Source organism: Carcharhinus amblyrhynchos, chromosome 6, assembly GCF_965287045.1.
Source record: "Carcharhinus amblyrhynchos chromosome 6, sCarAmb.v2.hapA, whole genome shotgun sequence".
Lineage (NCBI taxonomy): Eukaryota > Metazoa > Chordata > Chondrichthyes > Carcharhiniformes > Carcharhinidae > Carcharhinus > Carcharhinus amblyrhynchos.
This window is the reverse complement of record NC_137329.1, coordinates 29,402,787-29,423,956: the sequence shown is the minus strand read 5'-3', so window position 1 is coordinate 29,423,956 and position 21,170 is coordinate 29,402,787. Positions and strand designations below refer to the sequence as shown.

Sequence of the window (21,170 nt, the reverse complement as noted above, 5' to 3'; positions counted from 1 at the left end):
GGCTGCACATGGGGGTGGGGGAGAATTTGGGCTGGCTGGGGTCAGTGTTCGGGGAGGCTGTCGACTGGGGGAGGGAACGGTGTAGGGGAGACTGGTGATTAGGAGGGCACAGAGGTTGGGAAGCCGGTGATCAGGAGAAGGTGCCAGGAAAGAATTCAGAAGGATGGTAATTGGGAGGCCAGTTTAGATGGGGGGCTGCCAATATGTGTGCTCCGATCTCCCCACTGACCCCACTCAGTGCACTGATACTGGCCTCTCCAGTGGGGTGAGGCCCTCCCTCGCCATTACTGGTGTGAATCCACCTGAGGCACTCTGGAGCAGAAAGTGCCAGAGATTTGTTCAACTTAATATGCCCAAAAAACAGGTGAAAAACTTAGGTTTTCCCACCTGTTGGGCATTTAATTTTTTGGGAGAGAAGTGTCCCCATTATTGGTGGGACTTCAAGGAGAGCTCTATTCTCCATTTATCTGTATTGTGGGAATGCTTAATGCTGGCACTGAGTATCCAAACTTGTAAAGTCTGAAATACCTTAGTGCATCCCTCACCTTGATGAACATAAAATTCAGCATACGGTAAGAAAATGTTGTTTGTAGCTTGGAATAGAAATGTCAGCTTAATTGTGTATTGTATTTAATATTTTTTGATTTAATAAGTGGAATGTTTCATAATCTGCTCACTCACCAAGTACAGTCTGTCCATAAAGATCCCTTTGCCAATGCTGTGTGTACAAGTATTCCAATTGTAATTTGAAATTTGTTAAGTATTAACATTCAAACTTAAGTTCATTGTCAGTCCAGAAGGCATCTGTTTTGAGAATATATTTTGTGTTGCAGTTGTGTTTTTATTTTGATATTGTGCTGTTTTTATTTTGTTTATTGTGCAATATTTGTTGATAAAAATGTTTCCGTTCTCTTTTAATTTCTTTGTAAGATTTGGTTTATAAAAGAATTTCATTGGGGCATAAAGCAGGATATTTAAATTACTGACGTGCTTCCTCTTTCTTATTTGAACCTGTCCTTGAGACATTGCTTTCTTCCTCCTTCAGTAAGTGTCTCTCACCATCAGTAACTTCTAAACATGTTTTGTTTTGGCTACTACACAGGGCTATTAACATGATAAATGGGGAAAAAAAATTTACAAACAGAGTTAAGCTCTGATCAACAGATCAGAGCAAAGATCTATAAAGCAACTAGCTCCAATTGGTGATGAACAACTAGGCAACTAACAGGAGAGAGACAATTCTATGAAAATCTCCATCCTCAACTGTGGTGAAAAACACTACACGAGTTCAAGTGACAAAGCTGAAATGGTTGCAGAAGCCTTCAAATAAATGTGCTGAAAGACTATCCTAATTTGCTATCATAACAAATGCCAGTGTCCAGTTGATATGATGTAATCCATGTTAAAGTTCATGTTAGGGCATAGGTAGGAAAGTGTAGTTGTGACCATGATCAGATTGGTCATGATGTTACTGAACAGTGGACCCAGTCTGAAGGGCCAAATGACCTGTTCCAGTTTCTTTTGCAATATTAAGAAGCTGCTAAATGCACTAAAAACAAGCAGTAATGCTGAATACGCATGCTCTCCTCAACCAGCTGGTTTGGTCTAATTATGACATTGGCTTCTGCACAACAACATGTAACTTTGCCAGTTATAGCCTTTGTAAAGAAATGATAACGCTTATAAATTACTTTGTCATCAGCTTCCCCCCCCCAAAATTTGTAAATAGATGGAAAGATTAATTAACAAATCATTGAATTACACCTACTCAATACTGACATGCTCATCAATGCTCTGTTTCTGTTCCATCAACATTGTTTTGTTCATCAAGCATTGGATTCAGACATTGAATGTCTGAGGAAAGATGAGAGTAGTTGTTCTTTATCACCAAAGTGTCCTGAATCCGGTACCCAGAAGCCCTAGAAAATTGAAGTCAGTGAGGGACAGTCAAAGGGAAAAACTTCCAAAAGTTGGCGTTGTGTCTGACTCAAGAGAATAAAGGATATGTGTTTATAGGAAGGTGGGGTTGTCAGTTAGAACACCACTTGGTGCAGTTGTAGCCCCTGTAACTATGGACCAGATATTCTAGGTTTGAGTCCAATGGCAGAACTTGTTGGCCACGGAAAAAGTGTTCAACGTGGTTCAACAGGCTGATAATTAGCTCAGAAATCTTTCTGTGCATCTTCCTTGCTGCTGAAAGCTGGTGATTGTTAACTCCTTTCTAGTCCTGCTCCTTGCATAATTAAATGCTGTTCCTGAACTCCAATTAGTTTTTAATTTTTTTTAACTGCATCCTTAAAGTTACAAAGCCAATGCTAAGTGGATCAGGCGAACCCAAATCCATTCCTTGCTTTCTCCAAAAACTAAATTCAAATTGTGGTGGAATCCAATTCAAGGTCCCCACAAGAACAATAACAAGATCCAAGTAGACAAGATAAGGCATTGCATCCCATCTTGGGCTTGATCCCGACGCTTCATCTTAGCCAAAAGGCTGAGAAGTGGTCATTTCTATTACTTCAGGCAGTATTCATCAGTCTCTGATTAGATTCTTAAGGGTGGTGATCTTCTACTGATGTCACTTCCTGTTCTCTCCTGACTGGTTCCATGAGATGTCAGTTACTTATGGGATAGTGCGCCTCAATATTGCCTTTTCTCCTAATCATTTACTTTTATAGCATTCTCCCGAGAAAATGGGGTATCTTAAATGTTTTCTTTGTCCACTTATTGAGATAAGAAAGTATATGATGTCAAGCCTTAATTATTAATATTTTTCTGGTCATATTGTCCCAAATGCCTAAAGGTGTAGAAGTAGCTTGTAGATTTCCCTTAAGGCAGGTGCCTACCAGTGTGTTTTGCTCAAAGCAAACTGCTGATTTTTGCTGCTGTTTGGAACAAAGTTAGTTAAAAGAGGACATGTGACACGTCCCTTAAACTAATACAGAAATTTCAAAGTTACTTCATGCATTCGTTCTTTACATTTTGAGTAGATTTTAAGTGTGCAAAAGCAATCAGGTTCATTAAAGCTGAGGTAGCAAGATGCATTTTTAAAATACAGCATGATACACCTAGTTGACACATGTTCATAAGTAATAAGAGTCAGAAGAATTACAGAGTTTACAGAATCAAGACAATACATAGTCCTGTTATAATATGAAAGTAACTGTTTCTCTTTAAGGACTACAAGTCAAAAAGGTTAAATTAATTTAGGACATTAAGCTGAAGGCTTGAAACTTCATAGCTGGTTTCTTCACGCAGCACGATCGTCTAACTCAAGTGTAACTGCTAAGTGTCAACGGCTGGGGAGTTAACAGTTCCAGGCTTTAGTTCATCTAACCGTGACAGGCTTCATAGCAATTACTCTGTAGCTAAACCATCAAAGTGTAGGTTTGCACAGATCTAGTGTATCTTACTTGTCAAGTGAGGATGCAGTGTGATCACTTATACTAGTGTCCTACATTAATTACAATGAAATAGAATAGAATATTGGGTTAATTGACTGATATGCTCCAATTACTTGATCATTAAATGTAGCTAACCTACAAACTAATTATTAAACATGATCCATCCAACACCTGCACAAAGTTTCTACCCAGTGAATGAGCCGTATTTGAGAGGATAGGCATCAATCTGACTCCATGGCTGTGGCCAGATGATCATGTCCAGATAGACAGTCAACTGCCGGAATCCAACATTTAGGCCTTTTCTGTTTGTAAGAAGTTTCTACATGGAAAGATTTTTTTCAGGTAGTGTGTATTTTAGTGGTAGCCAGAGGGTGAAGAGAGAGGACTGTCTGAATTTTATTTGACTGTGACCAAACCAAAGATGCAGCACGACCAGAACCTTCCAGCTGTCCATGCTGGCGGGATCTTCTGGTCCTGCTAACAATGCACCTCCATCACGGGTTTCATGGCAATTAGGTGTTCATTTAATAGAGAATCCTGTTGATAACGGTGGGACCAGAATATCCCACTGCTGGTCAACAGCAGGTTGCGTCCTGCAGTGGATTACACTGGTTTCTGATAGACAGGGGGATTAAGGGTTATGGGGAGAAAGCGGGAAAGTGGAACTGATCCACTTCAGATCAGCCATGATCTTACTGAATGGCGGGGCAGGCTCGAAGGGCTAGATGGCCTACTCCTGCTCCTATTTCTTATGTTCTTATGTTCTAAATCCTTTCACCACTTCCTCCACTATTCCCCAAAGTGTAAGAAACAATATGGGTGTGAAGATGCACCTTTCTTTGAATGCAGTTGACTGCATTCAAAGAAATCATAGTATTGCTGTTTTAAAGAAATTTGTTCAAAAATGCACAAAATATTTCCTTTCAAAACTGAATTTTTATTAATTGATTTATTATTGTCACATGAATTGGAATACTGTGAAAAATATTGTTTCTTGCATGCTATAGAGACAAAACATACCATTCATAGAGTACACAAGGAAGAAGGAAAGGAGGGGTACAGGATTTAATGTTACAGTCATAGCTGGGATATAGAGAAAGATCAGCTTAATATATGTTAGGTCCATTCAAAAATCTGATGGCAAAAGAAGAAGCTATTTTGAATACAAAAATAATACAAACTTTTAAATGGGATGCTAAGAATGGGGAATTGATTTCCAGAAAATCAGAATGTATTACTTTGAGTGTATTAAGAGAGATATTGCCTTTTAATTTCATTTTCTCAACTGTAGCCATTATAGCAGCCTTCTCCTTGCAGCCAGGAGTTACCTAGCCATGGCAGAATTACTCATTTTCCTAATTACGTTGTGCACACAATACTCTGCACATTGGAAATTCAGGAAATAAAAGATAGAACCTACTAAAAGATAAAAGACATTGCTTCGACTCCCCTAATAAACTCATTAATCTTTTGATAAATCTTTTTAATCAATTTGAATCTGCAGTTTGGAAAGAGTTCATTTTCTCTGCTAGCTGGCAATCAGTTCAATCACCAGTTGGATAGGATTCCCTCTGAAATAGATCACCGTGAATCTCCTTTAGGTACTGAAGAGAACTGATCGGTGGGTATTTGTTCAATCCATCACAGCACGCAAGCAGTGCATTATGATCCGGATGAACAAAAAAAGCCACTGACTGTCGAAGGCTGTTCAACATGTCATCAGTCTGCGGAAGTGGAACTCTATGTTTCTGAGGAAAAGAAACAATTTACTTGACTTGTACATTCCATATAATACATGCATAAAGATTTCTAAAATAATGTGAGTATGCAGTGAGAAATTCAATTCTTTCAGAGGCATCAGGCCTCTTTTAAGGAAAGACAGAGGGCTTCAGAGGCATCAGAGCATAGGAGTGGTTTCAGGATTGTAAAAGGCAAACCTAGGATAGATGTGAAGCAGTATCCATTCAGAGATCAAACATAGAAGAAGATATCGGGTAAGATGGTTGAAAGGAGGCCATTGGAGTCATGTGAAATAATTAGCTAGAAGCTGTTACTGGGGAGATTTTAGAAAGGTTACAAATAAATTTGCTGGAAGGCTGGCAGAGATGTCGGACTTCAACTCTATGGAGAGAGGAGAGAAGCTATGATTATTTTTCCTGCACCTATTTTCTATGTTTCTATATAAATAAGGAGAAACTGATTCTAGTGGCAAAAAGATTGGTAGCCATGGGTAAATGGTAAAAAAATGAGACGCAAGATGGTGTAAGCTGGAATATTCTGCTTGGAAGGGCGGTGGAAGTAGATTTGAATGGGAATTGGATAAATACTTGAAAGGGAAAACAAAACAATGCGGAAAGGGCAGGGAAATAGGACTAATTGGATAGCTCCAGCAAAAACTAGTAATGCAGTGAACTGAATGGTTTCTTCTGTGCTATTGCTCTATAATTCCATGTTTTTTTTTTAGGCTGGTGTGTTTATACATTAATTTATTGGCGTAACCTTCAGTGCAACAGCAGGTCATGGGAAATTCTAAGCTCTATATTGATCATTTTTTAACTTGCAAGTCACACTGTAAAGGCATAAGAGAAAGTGAAATGCACAGAAAGACCATTTAACTCATTGAATTTATGTGACCACCAGTTCTTCTGTTAATTTCAACCTCTATTTTGTCCAACTCGGACCGATTCAAAAACATTCTCAAACCACAAAACTAATAGCATTTTATCTTTCATTATAATTCCTTGCACCTAACCTTTCAACTTCTGGTAATTTCCTTCAGTTCTCCAGGCAAAGGCAGGTCCAGTCCACGTTGCCTGCCATCAGCAGGTCCACCCCAGCCAGAAACAGGGATTCAATTCCCAGGCTGCTAGTGCCAATCTGGTCTACACTGGCCATCCAGCAAAAACACTTTCCCTGCCTGGAGTCCTGGAGTGGAATTTGATCCCTGAGATTCTGGCTCAAAGGCAGTATGCTACTGTTGCGAAGCTGGTAATTGTAGATTGGGAGATAGGAAGTTAGAATTTGATGGTTGTAAAAATGGTAAAATTGTAAAGTGCTAGGGGGGAAAGCATTGCATGGCCCCTTCAAACGATGATGCTTTTTCTGTACTTAAAGATTAAAAAAAATGCAAGTACATGGAGAGCCCCAAACTGAAACATTAGGATTGAAAGGCCAAAAAGCAGCTTTTACCAAGACAATAGGCTTTTGAATTTAGCCAATCAATTTGAATCAGGCACTTAGATACCAAAAACCTGTTAAATTTAAATCTGATAGTTTTGACAACCTAGGACCAATCTTATTGTGGGAACAATTGATATGTCATCATGGGTATAAAAGAAGGTTGCACTGGAATAAAGGGAAAAGAGCAATTGCCACCTGCCAGAGATAACAGCTTTCAACTCTTGAGAGAGAGATACATAAACATAAATCACTGGCTCTCATTGCTTCATCTATGTCTTAGTGAAAGCATCATTTAGATAGCAAAGGTACCAAAGAAGAAAGAAATTACAGATGGAAGAATCAACAGGGAAAGCCCAGAATATTCTGTAAGACATAAAACCTGGATATAATTTAGAGATTGGTTAAATTCTATTTTTATTAATGAGTGGGAATTGTATTTATTGGAACAGCGTATCATTAGAATCTTGTTTTATTCAGGAATAGTCCATAGTTAGAAGGGATTTATTCGGTTAATAATTTAATTTGTTAATTAGATAAATAAATCGTTACATGTTGATTTTAGACAGTGTCAGGGATTTAATTTTATCTAACCACTAGCAGTTGCTGAAGAGCACGATGCACTGCTTCTCGCATGCTTTTTACAGATTATAGAGCAAGGTACTCCTCTTTGAGTGTTTCGATGTTAGTTCTCAGAGGGGGGATCAACCTCCACTTTATAACACTATCCACCGTTTTTCAATAATTCAATGCATAAAATGAATATGAATAAATTGCTATGATTTTAATTTTCATTGTTTTACTAAAATGAGTGTCACCTCACCGTGGAAATCAATGCATCAGATGTCCACCTCTGCAGAAGGTTAGCTATGTTGAGTAGAACTGTGTTTGGAATGTAAGGAGCAGGAATGTATTGGCCTGATTTATGCATAACCTAAAATACAAATGTTGTAAAGTGTTAGAACACCATCAGCAATGACATCAATTAGCATTTCATTTTGGTTCATCCTTTTTTCCCAATTTGGGAAGGTTACTACCAATCCTCATACAATTCCTTCAGTTTCAGTCTAGACACTGAGAAATAATGGATAATTTTGTTTTGGATGGCATTAGACTCAAGCTTAATTGTTTTCTTATCCAATCCAAATTTCTAGTAGAGGCCATTGTATAGCAATAAAGTGAGGCTGACTACTTCATTCTAGGTCGTTATTTCTGTGACTAATTGCAATGTTCCCATTGTCACCTAACAAGGGATTGAATTTGGGACATTCCTGGCCTTGTATGATTCATTGTCACATCTTCTCTGAATCATTGCATAATTTTGGAAGTTCTGCTTTTTCCATTTAAAAAAAAACCTTGTTGCAGACATTGCAGCCTTAGAACATCTGTTGATGAATACACTAAATACTTGGTAAATTGGGAAATTGCATGGTTCACCACAATATTCATAACACAACAATGAATCTTTATTTTGAATGAAGGTAGCATGACGCTCAAGAAACTCTGGGCACCATAAGTGATTCAGATTCTCCATATTATTTGTGTCTGTGCTTATTTCTGTCTTACCTACCATTACAATTTCAGGAGTACTGACCTTTGCTTAGGTCTTGCTTTGACAATATATCCTGCCAGACTGCCTTGATATGAATAATTCCAATACGTGTAGTGGAAATCAACATCTATCACACTATGAATAATTTTGCTCACAAGTTACAAGCAATAAGGGACCAACATAATCAATGCAACTGGCAGTTGAGCTACAGAATATCATTCACTTATCTATTTATTTACACCAGGAAGAAATAGGATAAATAGAGATAGGTTAGAGATTGTTGTAGGTAAAGATACCTCTGAGACTAATTGTGAGTCAAAGTACAGCAGTTTATTGAAAAGCTTTTGGGAGATACACCTGGCACCTAACAGCGGTTCCCCAGGCATCTCTCCGACCACAAGTTAAGAGCACGTATTTATACCCCTCCTTTGTCACGTACGCATCTTCTCATTCTCAGCAGGTTCCCAGGTTGTGGGTTGTCCTCCATTGTGGGAACATGGCTGACTTGGCATTTCTTCATGGTTATCTCAAGGCCGCGATTGACGTGTGTGATTAGCCCTTAGCTAACGTACAGGCCGACAAGAGAAGTTAAAATTAACGGGCCAGTATAACAATCTATGCTCACAAGTTGTGTAGTATATATATATATATGTATAATGTGTTGGTACATGACACATAAGCAGTATATAATGAATATATATATATGAATGTATTTAGGACATGCAAGCTTCACTATGTTAGGTGAAAGTCCACGAAATTAAAGACACAACTTAACTACAAGCTGGGCCAACTACATTTCTAAGCAGGCTTATCATAAAACTTGTGTACAATAGCAAGAGCAGCTGCTATCTCCCTGTCTGGGTCACTTGAAACTTGTGTACAACAGCAAGGGCAGCTGCAGTTGTGCAGCTTTCGTGTGCAGACGAAAACAAAGTTACATTTATCTGAAATATATGAAAACAGACTGCATATAGATTACTGAATACTTTTTCTCATTCTCTCAAGTATTACAAAGTTCATTAACTCATTCCCTACTACAGAGTTAATAAAAAGAAATAGGATAAATTTAAACAGAAATTTAAATGATTTAAAATGCATTTTAGATTAGTGTTTCACAGCGAACATTTGGCTTGATTATATGAAATCTCAGACTTTGCAGTGCCAACAATGGCAACACGTATTGTGTTTATGGAATTGAGCACACTAGGTTCTGCTGCTAAATGGCATGTCTCCTCCTCAATCTTGTCCTGAGTCTCAGCCAGGCCCTCCTCTCTCAGGTTGTGTAAGGAACAACAGGCCTTGTGGCAGAGTGACACACAAGCTGGGGAATGTTGCATGGTCAAAAGCATCAAAGTCTCATTTTGAGCAGAGCAGTGATCTGCCCAGTGATGCCCCGGTAGAGGTGTTGTTTGCATTGTAATGCTTCTCAGCCTCAGTCTGCGGAATTCTCACCAGTGGCATGAGCCAACGCTTCAATGTTTATTTCTCATCTCCAGCCTGTGGGACAGAGAAATGTCTAAGGATGTAAATGTCGTAATTACTTCAAGGAAAGTGGGCACACACCGACCTGATCTTTTGACCATGATCACACACAAGATGGACATTGATGGAATAAAATCCTTTAATACTGACAAATGACTCAATGGAATTTGATAGTCACAATCTATTATATCATGAACTTTCAGGAATCCAACAATATACAAAAAGTTCTCTCTCTTTCAGCCTAATGGTGAATTAGCTCAAGCCACTGCTTGTTTAAACACTGGATCTGTGACTATCTTTATGCAATGGTGAGCTGAAGCTTGGAATATGACACATAGTCTGGAATGCTTCAGATGCATAAACAATCAAGACCACAGTCATTTTGAGAGAGACAGAGAGTGGCCACCATTGTAATTTGAGCTGATCTTCCCAGCTAGCAGTTCACAAAGAGGGCAGAATTTTACAAGAATAATTCCAAGTGTCCAGCTAGCATGAAAATGGTTGCAGATCTGTTTTTTTCGGTGAGATTTTACGCCAAGTCTTTTGCAAATAGCGCATGATAAAATGGGCTAGACTGTTTGTGGTTGCTACAGTGGGTGGGTTTAAATCAACAGCCAGCAGCAGAGTGAGCTATTGCACACGTGCAGACCTCTGATGCTGCATATGCACAATCATAACAGCAGAGGCATGACAGAGAGAGAGCTGTGATGTGGAGATGCTGGCTTGGACTGGGGTAAACACAGTAAGAAGTCTCACAACACCAGGTTAAAGTCCAATGGGTTTATTTGGTAGCAAACGCCACTAGCTTTCAGGGCGCTGCTCCTTTGTTAGGTGAGTGGGAAATCTGTTCACAAACTGTCTTTATATGCCCTGTTTGTGAACAGACCTCCCTCTCACCTGACGAAGGTGCAGCACTCTGAAAGCTAGTGCCGTTTGCTACCAAATAAACCTGTTGGACTTTAACCTGGTGCTGTGAGACTTCTTACAGAGTGGGAGCTGTCAGGCCTCTGCTGTGGCAGCCTGCCTCAATCGACACCACCAACATCCCCTGCCCCCACCCCCCATCCCACTGCGGACAATTGTGAGTCCCACACCGCCCAAAAATGAAATGTAGTCCCTGCCATGCCTCCCCTCCACCACCTAGACTGACTGTGCCCCCCGATCCTCAGAGATCTAATGCAGAGCGGCAGTGAGTCACCTCCCTCTCACACCACTGATTGCAGGCATACTGGCAGCAGAACCTACCTCTGTGATCAGACCGCCCCCATCCTGGCCCTGCTGGGCAGTACCAACACAACCAGTGGGCATTGCCAAGGTGCCAGGCTGGCACTGACCAATGGGCACCCCCCTTGCCATCAGCCTCCTCAGGGGCCTGAATGGCCTTCAGTTCTATTGGGGAGGCCAACAGGATTGTTCCCTATTCAGGGAGAGCAGGTGTTTTCCTTGCCTGACAGAACCTCTCCTGGCAAGGCAGCAAAGGCAAGTGAGCCTGGATGATTGAGTGCTGGGCTTAAAAATGCCATGCAAATGACGATTTTAATTAAGTTAAATAATTTATTCTGCCTCTCGCTGGAAATATGCCAGTGGCTGACCTTGCTGGAAATCCAGTTTTGGTAAGATTGCGAGAGCCAAGAAATCCGGCGTGATCCTGATTCCTCGGCTCTCAGGCAACTTTACCGGCTTGTTATGTCCATTGATGGTTGGGGTAAACCGGTATAACCCGCCCAGAGAGTTCACTATGTCCTTGGAGAGGCAGTAGCTGGAATTCTCCGATGTTGTATGCAAAAGGAGAATCTGGCGCTCAGCCAATTTTCCATTCACAGAAGTGGGATTGGGGAATCCCAGTTGTGGATGAGATTGGAGAATCCTGGCCACTGTGTTAGAAAACACTGATACTGTGAGAACTGAAGGTAATTCATCCTTTGCCTGTAGACTCTCTTACATGCTGGTGTCTGATCCGACCACAAACCAGCTGTTGTTATTGTCAATTTGTTCTGGCTCTTGCACAACAGCAGGACGCTCACCTGTCTGGATCATAGAAAGCAGCTATTACCAGATAACTGGCCTTTTCTGTCTGCTTCGCCTCACTGGATTTGATTACATTTGATTCATTATTGTTGCATTAATTAGTGTTATAGGTAAGGTTTTAAACTCCAAAGTACTTTATAGAGACTGCCCAAACCATAAGTTTGCATCTTGAATTTGGCTAGGGTGAGCATGATATGTTTCACTTCAGATATGGTTCAACAACCTTCCCGAGAGCTTTTATCAAATGAAGTTTATTTAAGAATATAGTTAACATGTATAGAAAGAAAATTAGCAATATCTTTTATCAATTACAAACAAAAAACATAAATAAAACAACTACAGTAATGTATTAACCCCCATAAATGGAACATTAAAACTGTTCCAACAAACCAAAACCTTTCATAACAAAACCTTTTTCATAGGTTTAACACAGCATAGATTAAAATCTCATTTAACTAGAATTGAGTCTTTTCAAAGCCTGCACTTTCCTTCCAGAAGGCAAAATGTTGCCTTGAGATAACCAACAGAATTTCCAAATAAAACAGAGAAACAGAGACAGAGGGACTTCAGTTTCTTTCTTGCTTGATGCCCCTGCTAAAACTAAAAACCAAACTGCAGCCTCAGAACTCTCATAACTGAAACTTCTTCAGTGCGAATCAAACTGTGCTGGATGTCCCACGCTGGAAGATGTACATGCGGCAGGAATGCATGCGCGAATACCCACTGGAAAGAAAAACAACTGTCCATGTACACATGACCTTTTCTCCCAACAATGCAGGACAATAAAACTAATCCCAGAGTAAACATAAGCAACCCCATTTAGGAAACTTAAGAAGCAATAAAAGGACAATTCAGTCAAGTTGGCAACAATGACATCACTAAAGCTGTGAGCTAAGCAACCACTGAAGCTGTGAACTGCAGAAATCAGGGGTGATTCTCCCATCCAACCACACTAACTATTTAGTACAGCCGGCCAGGAGAATCGTGTGTTCAATTCACGGGAGTCGTGAATGTGTTCCCGCCACATGCGCATCTTCCAGCACGGGATATCCGATGCAGTTTGATTCATGCTGAAAATCGATAGGAACACTAGGTAAGTTATTTTAATCTAATTTTGATGTGATTTAAATGTGATTAGCAGGCAATCAGTAGCAACAGCGTCACAAGGAGGACCACACATCAGTGCTGAAATAAGCTGAATTACCTGCTCTGAGCTGCAAGTATGAGTACCTGCCTGTCTGCCCCTGACACCACTCCCATCTCTAACCTCTGGCTTCTCACCTTCAACCTTCACAAAATTTGGGGGCAGCACAGTGGTTAGCACTGCTGCGCAGGGATCCAGATTTGATTCTCAGCCTGTCTTTGAGGAGTCTGCACTTTCTCCACGTATTTGTGGGTTTCTTCCGGGTACTCTGGTTTCCTCCCATAGTCAAAAAGATGTGCTGGTTAAGTATGCTGGCCAAACTAAATTCTCCCTCAGTAGATGGCAAAGGTGGGGCAACTAGGAGGTTTTCACAGCAACAAATAAATAACTTCAACCTTAAACCTTCTACATAGAACTACACAGCAATCCCCATCATTACTTTTCATAGGCTAGTTGCTGTGCCCACACATGTCCAATGTCGTGAAGTCCCCCAAAAGCTGCCAGGTCATCATCTCACAATATCCTCTTTGTGTCCCCATTGAACAAGATAACCCACAATAGGAGGGAGTGTGAGAAGATGGGTGGGGACATTCCTGAGCTTTGGGTCCTCACACGCTTTGAAAAAAGGGCCCTGGTAATCACGAGGGATGTCCTTGAACGAGCACTGGCCGACAGCAACGTCGGAATGCACAAAGTAGGGAGAGTCCAATGCATCTTTATCCACATGACCTATCTTGAGTGAGTTCCTCATTTTGCACGCCCTTGATATTCCCAATAGCTGACCCCATGCTATTTCTCTTTCAGGATCTCCAGCAGATGAGGACAGGCCATCTGGGCTCACAACCCTCTGTCCAACCCGCACCCCCCTGCCACTCCCCTCCCCCTTCTCCCCCCAAGAACCCCAGAGAGAACATGAAATTCTTGGCACTGCTTTCATCTGCACCATCCACCAGCATTGATACGCTCACCTCAGTGGCACAAGTTAGCAGTCAGGCTGCTGGGACACTCTCTGGTGAGCACCACACAGCTGCCATTGCACACCAAGTGGAGGTAGGAGCTTCCAAGTGAGCTGGCATTCAGCGGTCTGCTGGCTCCCAGGAGCCGGCTGCCTCCAAGGTAGATGTTGATCTACTGTAAAAGGTCTTTGAGGCACTGGTACAAATGTACAAGCAATGCTACGCTTTACAGGAGCAACCTTCCAAGAAGTGCAAGGCCATCTGAAGGAGTCCAGAATCCTTCTCTCAAAGGAGATGGTACTAGCAACCTGCAGTACTCAGACCAACACTGCGAGGGTGGCGATGCAGTGGTCCGAGCCATGTCTGACAACTTCCAAAGCTTGGCACACTCAGATGTCCATTACTGAGGCACAGGACAGAAAGGCCCCATCACATATGGACATGTTGCAGATGCAGCTGGACATTGCAGCAACGCTTCAAAGATTGGACCAGTCACACCGGACCATGGCTGGGGGACATTGTCAGCATGTTCCAGACAATGGTGGGCCTCCGTGACTGGCATTGCCAGTTGATGTTGAAGCTTCTGGAGCTCCCTCTGGCTGCCCCTCCATTCCATGGAGTGACTTGGGGGCCATCAAGGAACAAAGAAGTGCGGGAGCCCAACCTGGGGATTTCCACTAGGAAGACTTTGCCAATCCCCAGCCCTACTGAATTCCTCCTCTGCTGACACAAATCATGTCCAGGCAGCAGGCAGAACAGGGTGACATGGTGACACATGAAAGTCAGCTGGGACTCTCACAGTCCAAGGGCATCACAGACAGATGGCATAAAGCAGCAGGCCACTTCCACTTCTGAAGTGCAATCTGGAAGAATACGTAGAAGGGGTGGGAGGGAGCATAAGATTAGGAAGATGCGGGACTACTGAGTTGGCATGGGTGCAGTCTCATGGCTTTAGTTAGGGAGGACTGGACGCAGAAAGTTAAATTTCACTTAAACCAGTGTTCACATTCAGACTGGGTTGCCTTTCACTGGGTCCAGCCTGCTAATGAAATGCAAATCATCGGATTTGCATGATCATTGAGTTTCCGTCCGATCTGGGACCCCGATTCTGCGGGGTGTCTGGATTCCCATAACAGTGAATGGCGCCACTGAATCTCTTCATGGATTATAAAATTGCATTCAATTGCCTTTTTAACAAACTCAATAGCCCCCTAACTTTTTTTTCCCCCACAGTTAGCGCTCAGGCTTCTGATTTCAGTGCCCATTTGCCTCCCACATAATTGGAGACTGACACAACGAAATTGGATTGCCGACCCAACATCATCACACCGTATTTTACACAAGAACTGGGAGTGTAGTTTTATGACCATAAAAACAGCCATAGAAAAATGGAATCTGAAAGCTACATCTGGTTAAGAGGATCATTGTTGTACAGGCTCGATGGGCTGAATGGCCTACTTTTGCAATGTAGAGATATTATGATTCTATGAAAACAGGATCATATTTTAATGATTTACATTTACCTCTAAACCTCCACTTTCATCCTGGAAAAGCAAAGTGAATGTTCCAAAGTCAGAATGCTCTGCACATCGCATCTGATGTTCTTTCACAGAGGATTTTAGTATTGGTGGGTAGAATGCAGTTCTCAGGGTTGTAGGATTTTGATTACCTTTGAGAAATTGCACAATAGGTTATAAGGCAGAAATTTTTAATCATGCTGAAAGGCAAAGTTATATCTTAAAAAACTGTTTTCCACCAGCAAAATCTAAAACAGATGACATTTGTCATTCTTCTACTTCCTGCTGAATTTTTGACATATAATTACACTATCTCTTTTCACCAATTTTCTCTCTATTCCTACTGCTTCCCATATCTCTTGAAGCTGTTGATTCCTTATCTGGCTGGTGCCAGATACATTCATATATGTTGATTGAGTGGTTACTGTTCACGTGTACTCATGTCAGCCATGATAGTGAAAGCTTGCAGGATACTTAACCATGGAGGAAATCACAGTAGATTTTACTATTGTCAAACATGTACTTACTGCCTATCTTTTTGTGCTTGTCGATAAAGAAATCAGACTCCAGGCCCAGGCCCATTGCAATCACTTTCAGAATTCGAATGGACAGCTGCTGGCAGGATTTGTAGAATGATTCCATACATTTTGTAAACTCAGGAGCATGTTTGATAGGCCAGTTCTAATATAAATGAAAAAAGGGACTTTTTCATTCAAATTGTCTTCACTGAAACAAAGCTGAAGAAATATATCATGCACGTTCCATCCGAGCCACTTCACTTGTGTTAAAAATGTTTTTCCTCACACCATTGGTTTTTTTTTGGCCAAACATTTTAAATTGCTGTTCTCTGATTTTCAATCCTTCTGCTAATGGGAACAGTTTCTCTCTAACCACTTTGACTAGATTAGATTATTCATGATTTTGAACACCTTTTTTTCTCGAAACAGAAAAACCTCAATTTCTCCAAACTATCAATGTAACTGAAATAGCTCATCTCAGGAACCATTTCTCATAAATCTTTTCAGTGCTTCAACACTCCATATCCAACCTAATGTATAGTATTCAAAATTGTACACATTACTCCAGTTGAGGTTAAACCAGTCTTTTCTAAAGTTAATCGTATCTTTGTTGTTTTTGAATTCTGTTCTTTTTGTGAATTCCAGGAACCTTAATGCCTTTTCAACACTTTCTCAACCCTTCCTGCCATTTCAACGATATGTGCACAAACACTTGCAGGTTTCTGTTTTTGCACCTCCCTTAAAACTGTCTTTTTTATTTCATTTTGCTTCTCCTCATTCTTTCTGCCAAAATGTTTCACTGCACACCTCCCTGCATCAAAACATCATTTCGGATGTGTTTTCCCATTTCACAGCTTGTATAGGTCCTCTTGAAATCCATTTGTGAATTTTCTTTACTGTTCAGTGTTACAGAAACTACACTACATTGTGTTGGGTTTCAACCTCTGCAAATAACTCCATTATGTTACTGCAGCACATTGCTAAAGTAAGGGTGGGAGGGGAGGGGGTGTGGCATCTGGAACATGTCCAGATTAACTCTGACCAACAAATATTCTTCATGGCCGGTACATTCTGGAATCATTAAGGAAGTTATTGTTCTTTGTGTACGTCTGACTTTTCAGCCAAATAATCGACCTGTGCCAAGCCATATAAAAGATTGCTTTTACCCTTTTTAAATGTGGTTAGGCAGGCAGCTTACACTCCCATAATAGATTTCCATGAGTGAAGACTATTACTCTTTTCTGCAGAGGTAGTGAGCCTCTGGAATACTGAGCTAATAGAATATAAACTGAATAGAATATAAATTGAAGGTAAATGTCATCAAAGATAACAGTATTTAATGGTTTCAGACTAAGGAGATAATAGATTATTGCAAAATCAAGCCAGAAAAGTTGGGTTTGGTCAGACTGCTAATAAAATCCGAGACTTCCTGAAGCCTCCACATCATTGTGTGTGCCATCTGTAAGAATCTCCTATAAATCTGTATGAGAAATAAACTGTATCTACAAATCTCATTCCTGTCAAAGATATAACAGAAAAAAATCAATCTACATTTAGAGATCTTACATCACTTGTAGATATTGTTGTTAGATTAAAGACTTCCTTCAGGTCTCCAGAATATGTTGAATTTAAGCTGTGAAGAACAGAACCATTCGTTTATTAAACAGAATCATGCAGAATTATTATTCAGTTCATTTCAAGTCTACTCCTTTCATGACAAAATTTAAACCCATCATTAAAGTAGTTCAGTGAGGGAACAGTTCTGCATTAATATCGCTTGGCCTCCGTTGTTAAAAAATGCTGAAGTTTATGAGGGTAATTCTCCCAGCCTGCTGCGAGTTCAGGCAGCACAATGGGCCAGGAAACATCAGTGGAGGCCGTTTCAAGGACTTCTCGCTGGACACCCAAGCCTCCTTGCATCTCCGTGGCAAAGCTTTTTAGAGTATTCAGCCCAGTGCTAGAAATCGGCGTGGAGCTAATTTCAATATTGAAATCTCCATTTGCATTTCATTAGCAGGCCACAGGACTGAAGTCTCTGGGCCCGCTAGCATTCGCCAGTTCCAGTTCAGCCCTACTAGAAGTGGTTCTCTTCAGTGGGATTTACTTCTGCTCTCCATTGATGCAGAACAAGTGGCCGATCCCACTGGAAGGGCAGAGGCCATGGAGGCCCCTTCAGGAGGTCAGGGGTAAGGGGTGGTGCCCCTTGGGTAGTGCCAGCCTGGCAGTGCCAGCCTGACCCTCTGATACTGCCCAAGGGGCAAACTGGCAATGGCCAAAGGGCATCTTGGCACTGCCCACTGGGTATTGGGCAGTGCCAAGGAGGTGGGGACAGAGCAGGTAGGGCCTACTGGGGGCAGGAGAAGGCAATGGGGCTGGTTATCCAGGTAGGGAGTGGTCGGGACTGCGGGGGGATGGGGGGGAAGTTGAGGGGGGATGTGGGGTGATTGGGACAATTGAGGCTGGCCTGGGTGCAGGGGGTCATTGGGGTTGGCCTGGCGAGGTCCTGGAGACAAGCGATCAGTGGATGGAGGGATTGGTAGGCCAGTGATGGGAGGTCGCGGTGCTGGCCAGCGATCTGGAGGCCGACATTGTGGGACTACTGCGCATGCGCTGCTCTTTGCTCTGACAGATCAGTACATGTGCAGTGGCCCGCTCAGTGCTATGCTGTCGCCCTCTCTGGGAGGAATAGTGATTTTCAGAGGAAATTTCACTAGGGCACTCTGCAATGTTCAGAGTGTTGGAGATTCAATCTGAAAATCCTACTGAAAAAACTAGCAAGAGTTACTCCCACTTTTACACGAATAGGGTACTTAGAATTTTGTTGGGAGAATCCCAGCCCATATGATGACAAAGTAATCTTCAGGGGATCAGCTTAAAGCAACTTCAATTCAAGGCTCTTTATTTTAAGATTGTGCACTTGGGATTGATGCATATATGGGTTGCACTGGATGAAGCTTTTCAGGGAACCTTACATTTCTGTTTCAATCCACCCTTGGCTTGGAATCTCAGAGTCTGTTGAACGGGCATACTGTTGTTTAATGTTCCTTGGAAGCTGAAAGAATCTCCTGCTGGTGTCCATCACTTTAAATACCTGAGGAGCAATTGTTTGGAATTGTATAAAATATGTGCTCTATCTTTCATGTAGGCTAAAATTTCACAGCATTGATAAACTTTAACATTTGCACTTACATAAGTACAAGACCCTGATTACTTTATTATCTCCTTCAGCTCACCTTTTTCTGCTCTGTGATTTTATTTGGTTTTCTTGTGTGTTTTTAGTTTTCCAGCTGTTTTAATACTCGCCACCACTGCCTTAAATTTTCATCTTCTTTGCTTTTAGGCAAAAGCAAGATCCATCAAGAATAGGAAAAGGGAAATTGAAGCATATAAAAAATCCTTTAGTTGCTCTAGATAGCATAACAATATTGAAAATGAGTTTGTGAAATATTTCTTCTCTCAATGTTTCCAGCGAATTAGGAATTGTTTAGAATTTTATTAAATTACAAAGGCAGGTCAGCAACTTTCAAAATGGAAAAAAGAGTGACACAACAAGTTGAAAGCTTAATTTAATAATTGGGAATGCCCTTCAAATCCAGCACACCTTGCAGGCTGCACCACCATTGATTCTGTGGCAGAAGAAGATTATTATCTGATGCTTCTGAGCTGCAACTGTTGAATTAACTTGATTCCCCAACCTATGTCCATCTAATTGGTCATCTTTTCCTCACAAGAAAGCTGGGACAAAGTTACATTGCTTATTTGAACCTGACCCACAATCAAAATCTTTTGCAGACTCAGGCCTTTCTGTTGCCACAGCAATGAACCTTCACACCATCAGATCATTCTAAGTTATTTTATCAATAATTGAAGATTTTGTACTTAACATGGTTAACAAAATGACTCACATTCCATCATACCTCAAATGCATCATTTAACCAAGTCTCACACACAAATACCACATATATAAAGTGCCACATTTTCATCAGATTGACTCAAATATTTACATAAAAGCATCACAGATTAACTCAGCTAAGATACATCAATATAAAAACTGTGTGGATTTGCCTCGTTAAAACATAGAACATAGAACATAGAACATTACAGCGCAGAACAGGCCCTTCGGCCCACGATGTTGCGCCGACCAGTTACAAAACAATGACCCACTAACCTAAACCAATCCCTTTTCGTCCATAAACGTTAATCAGACTTCAGTTCACAATTCAGGCCACTGAAGCTATGTCCCTTTCCCCATGGAAAGGCAGCAACAACATGAGAGGGAGAATAGAAATAGACAGTAGTCAAGGTGGCCTGTACATTTACTGAAAACCTCCATTTGAAAAACTGCATTCACAGTCATTTCAGCTTCTTTTCAGTACACAACCCCATTAGAGAAATATGAGTCAAATTCACTTGATCTCTACTCCTGCTTGTTCTTGTTCCTCCTTATCTGCATTTTTATAAGCCCTTTCTACCAATAAATCCACACAGCTTTTATATTGATGTATCTTAGCTGAGTTAATTTATGATGCTTTTATGTAAATATTTGAGTCAATCTGATGAAATTGTGACATTTTATATATGTGGCCTTTGTGTGTGTGACTTGGTTAAATGTTCCATTTGAGGCATGATGGCATGTGTGTCATTACGGTTCACCATGCTAACTACAAAATCTTTCATTATAATTACTGAAGCAGATTCACAGTTCAAGATAGTGAACATAACATGCAGGATTTTATGGCCTCGCTCGAGCGAGACCGGAAACTCCTGCCCGAGGTCCACTGAAAGTTCCATTGTCGGACCCTCGCCCACTCTGATTACATGGTGGACAAGGTGGTAGTGTTTTGGCAAATATTTATGCGGCATAATCCAAAATATTAATCACTCTGCATTTTGATACAGGCACTACATAACAAAACAAGAAAACTCATCTTATTTCAGTTAGCATGCACATTAGAATACCATTGGGAAACACGATAAAAACATATAATGAGAAAATAAAATGGATACACACGTTTTCATCTTTGATCCCAGTGTTTTTGAGATACACAAAACCAATATCACGGAAGGCCCTTATGATCTCTGTGGATAATTGTTTCATTTCGACGGCTGATGGCTCAGCTTTTCCTAAACTAAATGAGCCAAAATCAATCACTTCAATGCTCATCTTGTTCTAAGGATTCTGTCTTCTTCTGAGCTTTCAATAAATAAAAGTAGAATAAAATGATTTAAATAGAATTGGCTAAAAGTGAAAATTGAGCTAAGTTTGCTTAGGTTAATAATTGAATTGACTCTAAATTCAACCAGATCTATAATAAATTGTTACTAAGTAGTATGCGTGAGAAATTGGGCTCAGTACTATTTGTTTGTCGGGTGCTGTGAATGGCCTTGGAGTTCC

General features: G+C 41.0%; 1 protein-coding gene across 1 annotated transcript; it reads right to left on the bottom strand.

Annotated features, from left to right (window-relative positions):
• Positions 1–4,945: 4,945 nt before the first annotated feature.
• Positions 4,946–20,939, bottom strand: LOC145344439 (uncharacterized). The gene is made up of 7 exons (XM_080191575.1): positions 20,787–20,939; positions 18,748–18,866; positions 17,342–17,408; positions 15,785–15,938; positions 15,264–15,409; positions 7,402–7,512; positions 4,946–5,149 (listed from the first exon to the last, which is right to left on the bottom strand). Exons 1-7 carry the CDS (start codon positions 20,937–20,939, stop codon positions 4,946–4,948), a joined length of 954 nt encoding a protein of 317 aa, XP_080047701.1.
• Between the last annotated feature and the right edge of the window lie 231 nt (positions 20,940–21,170).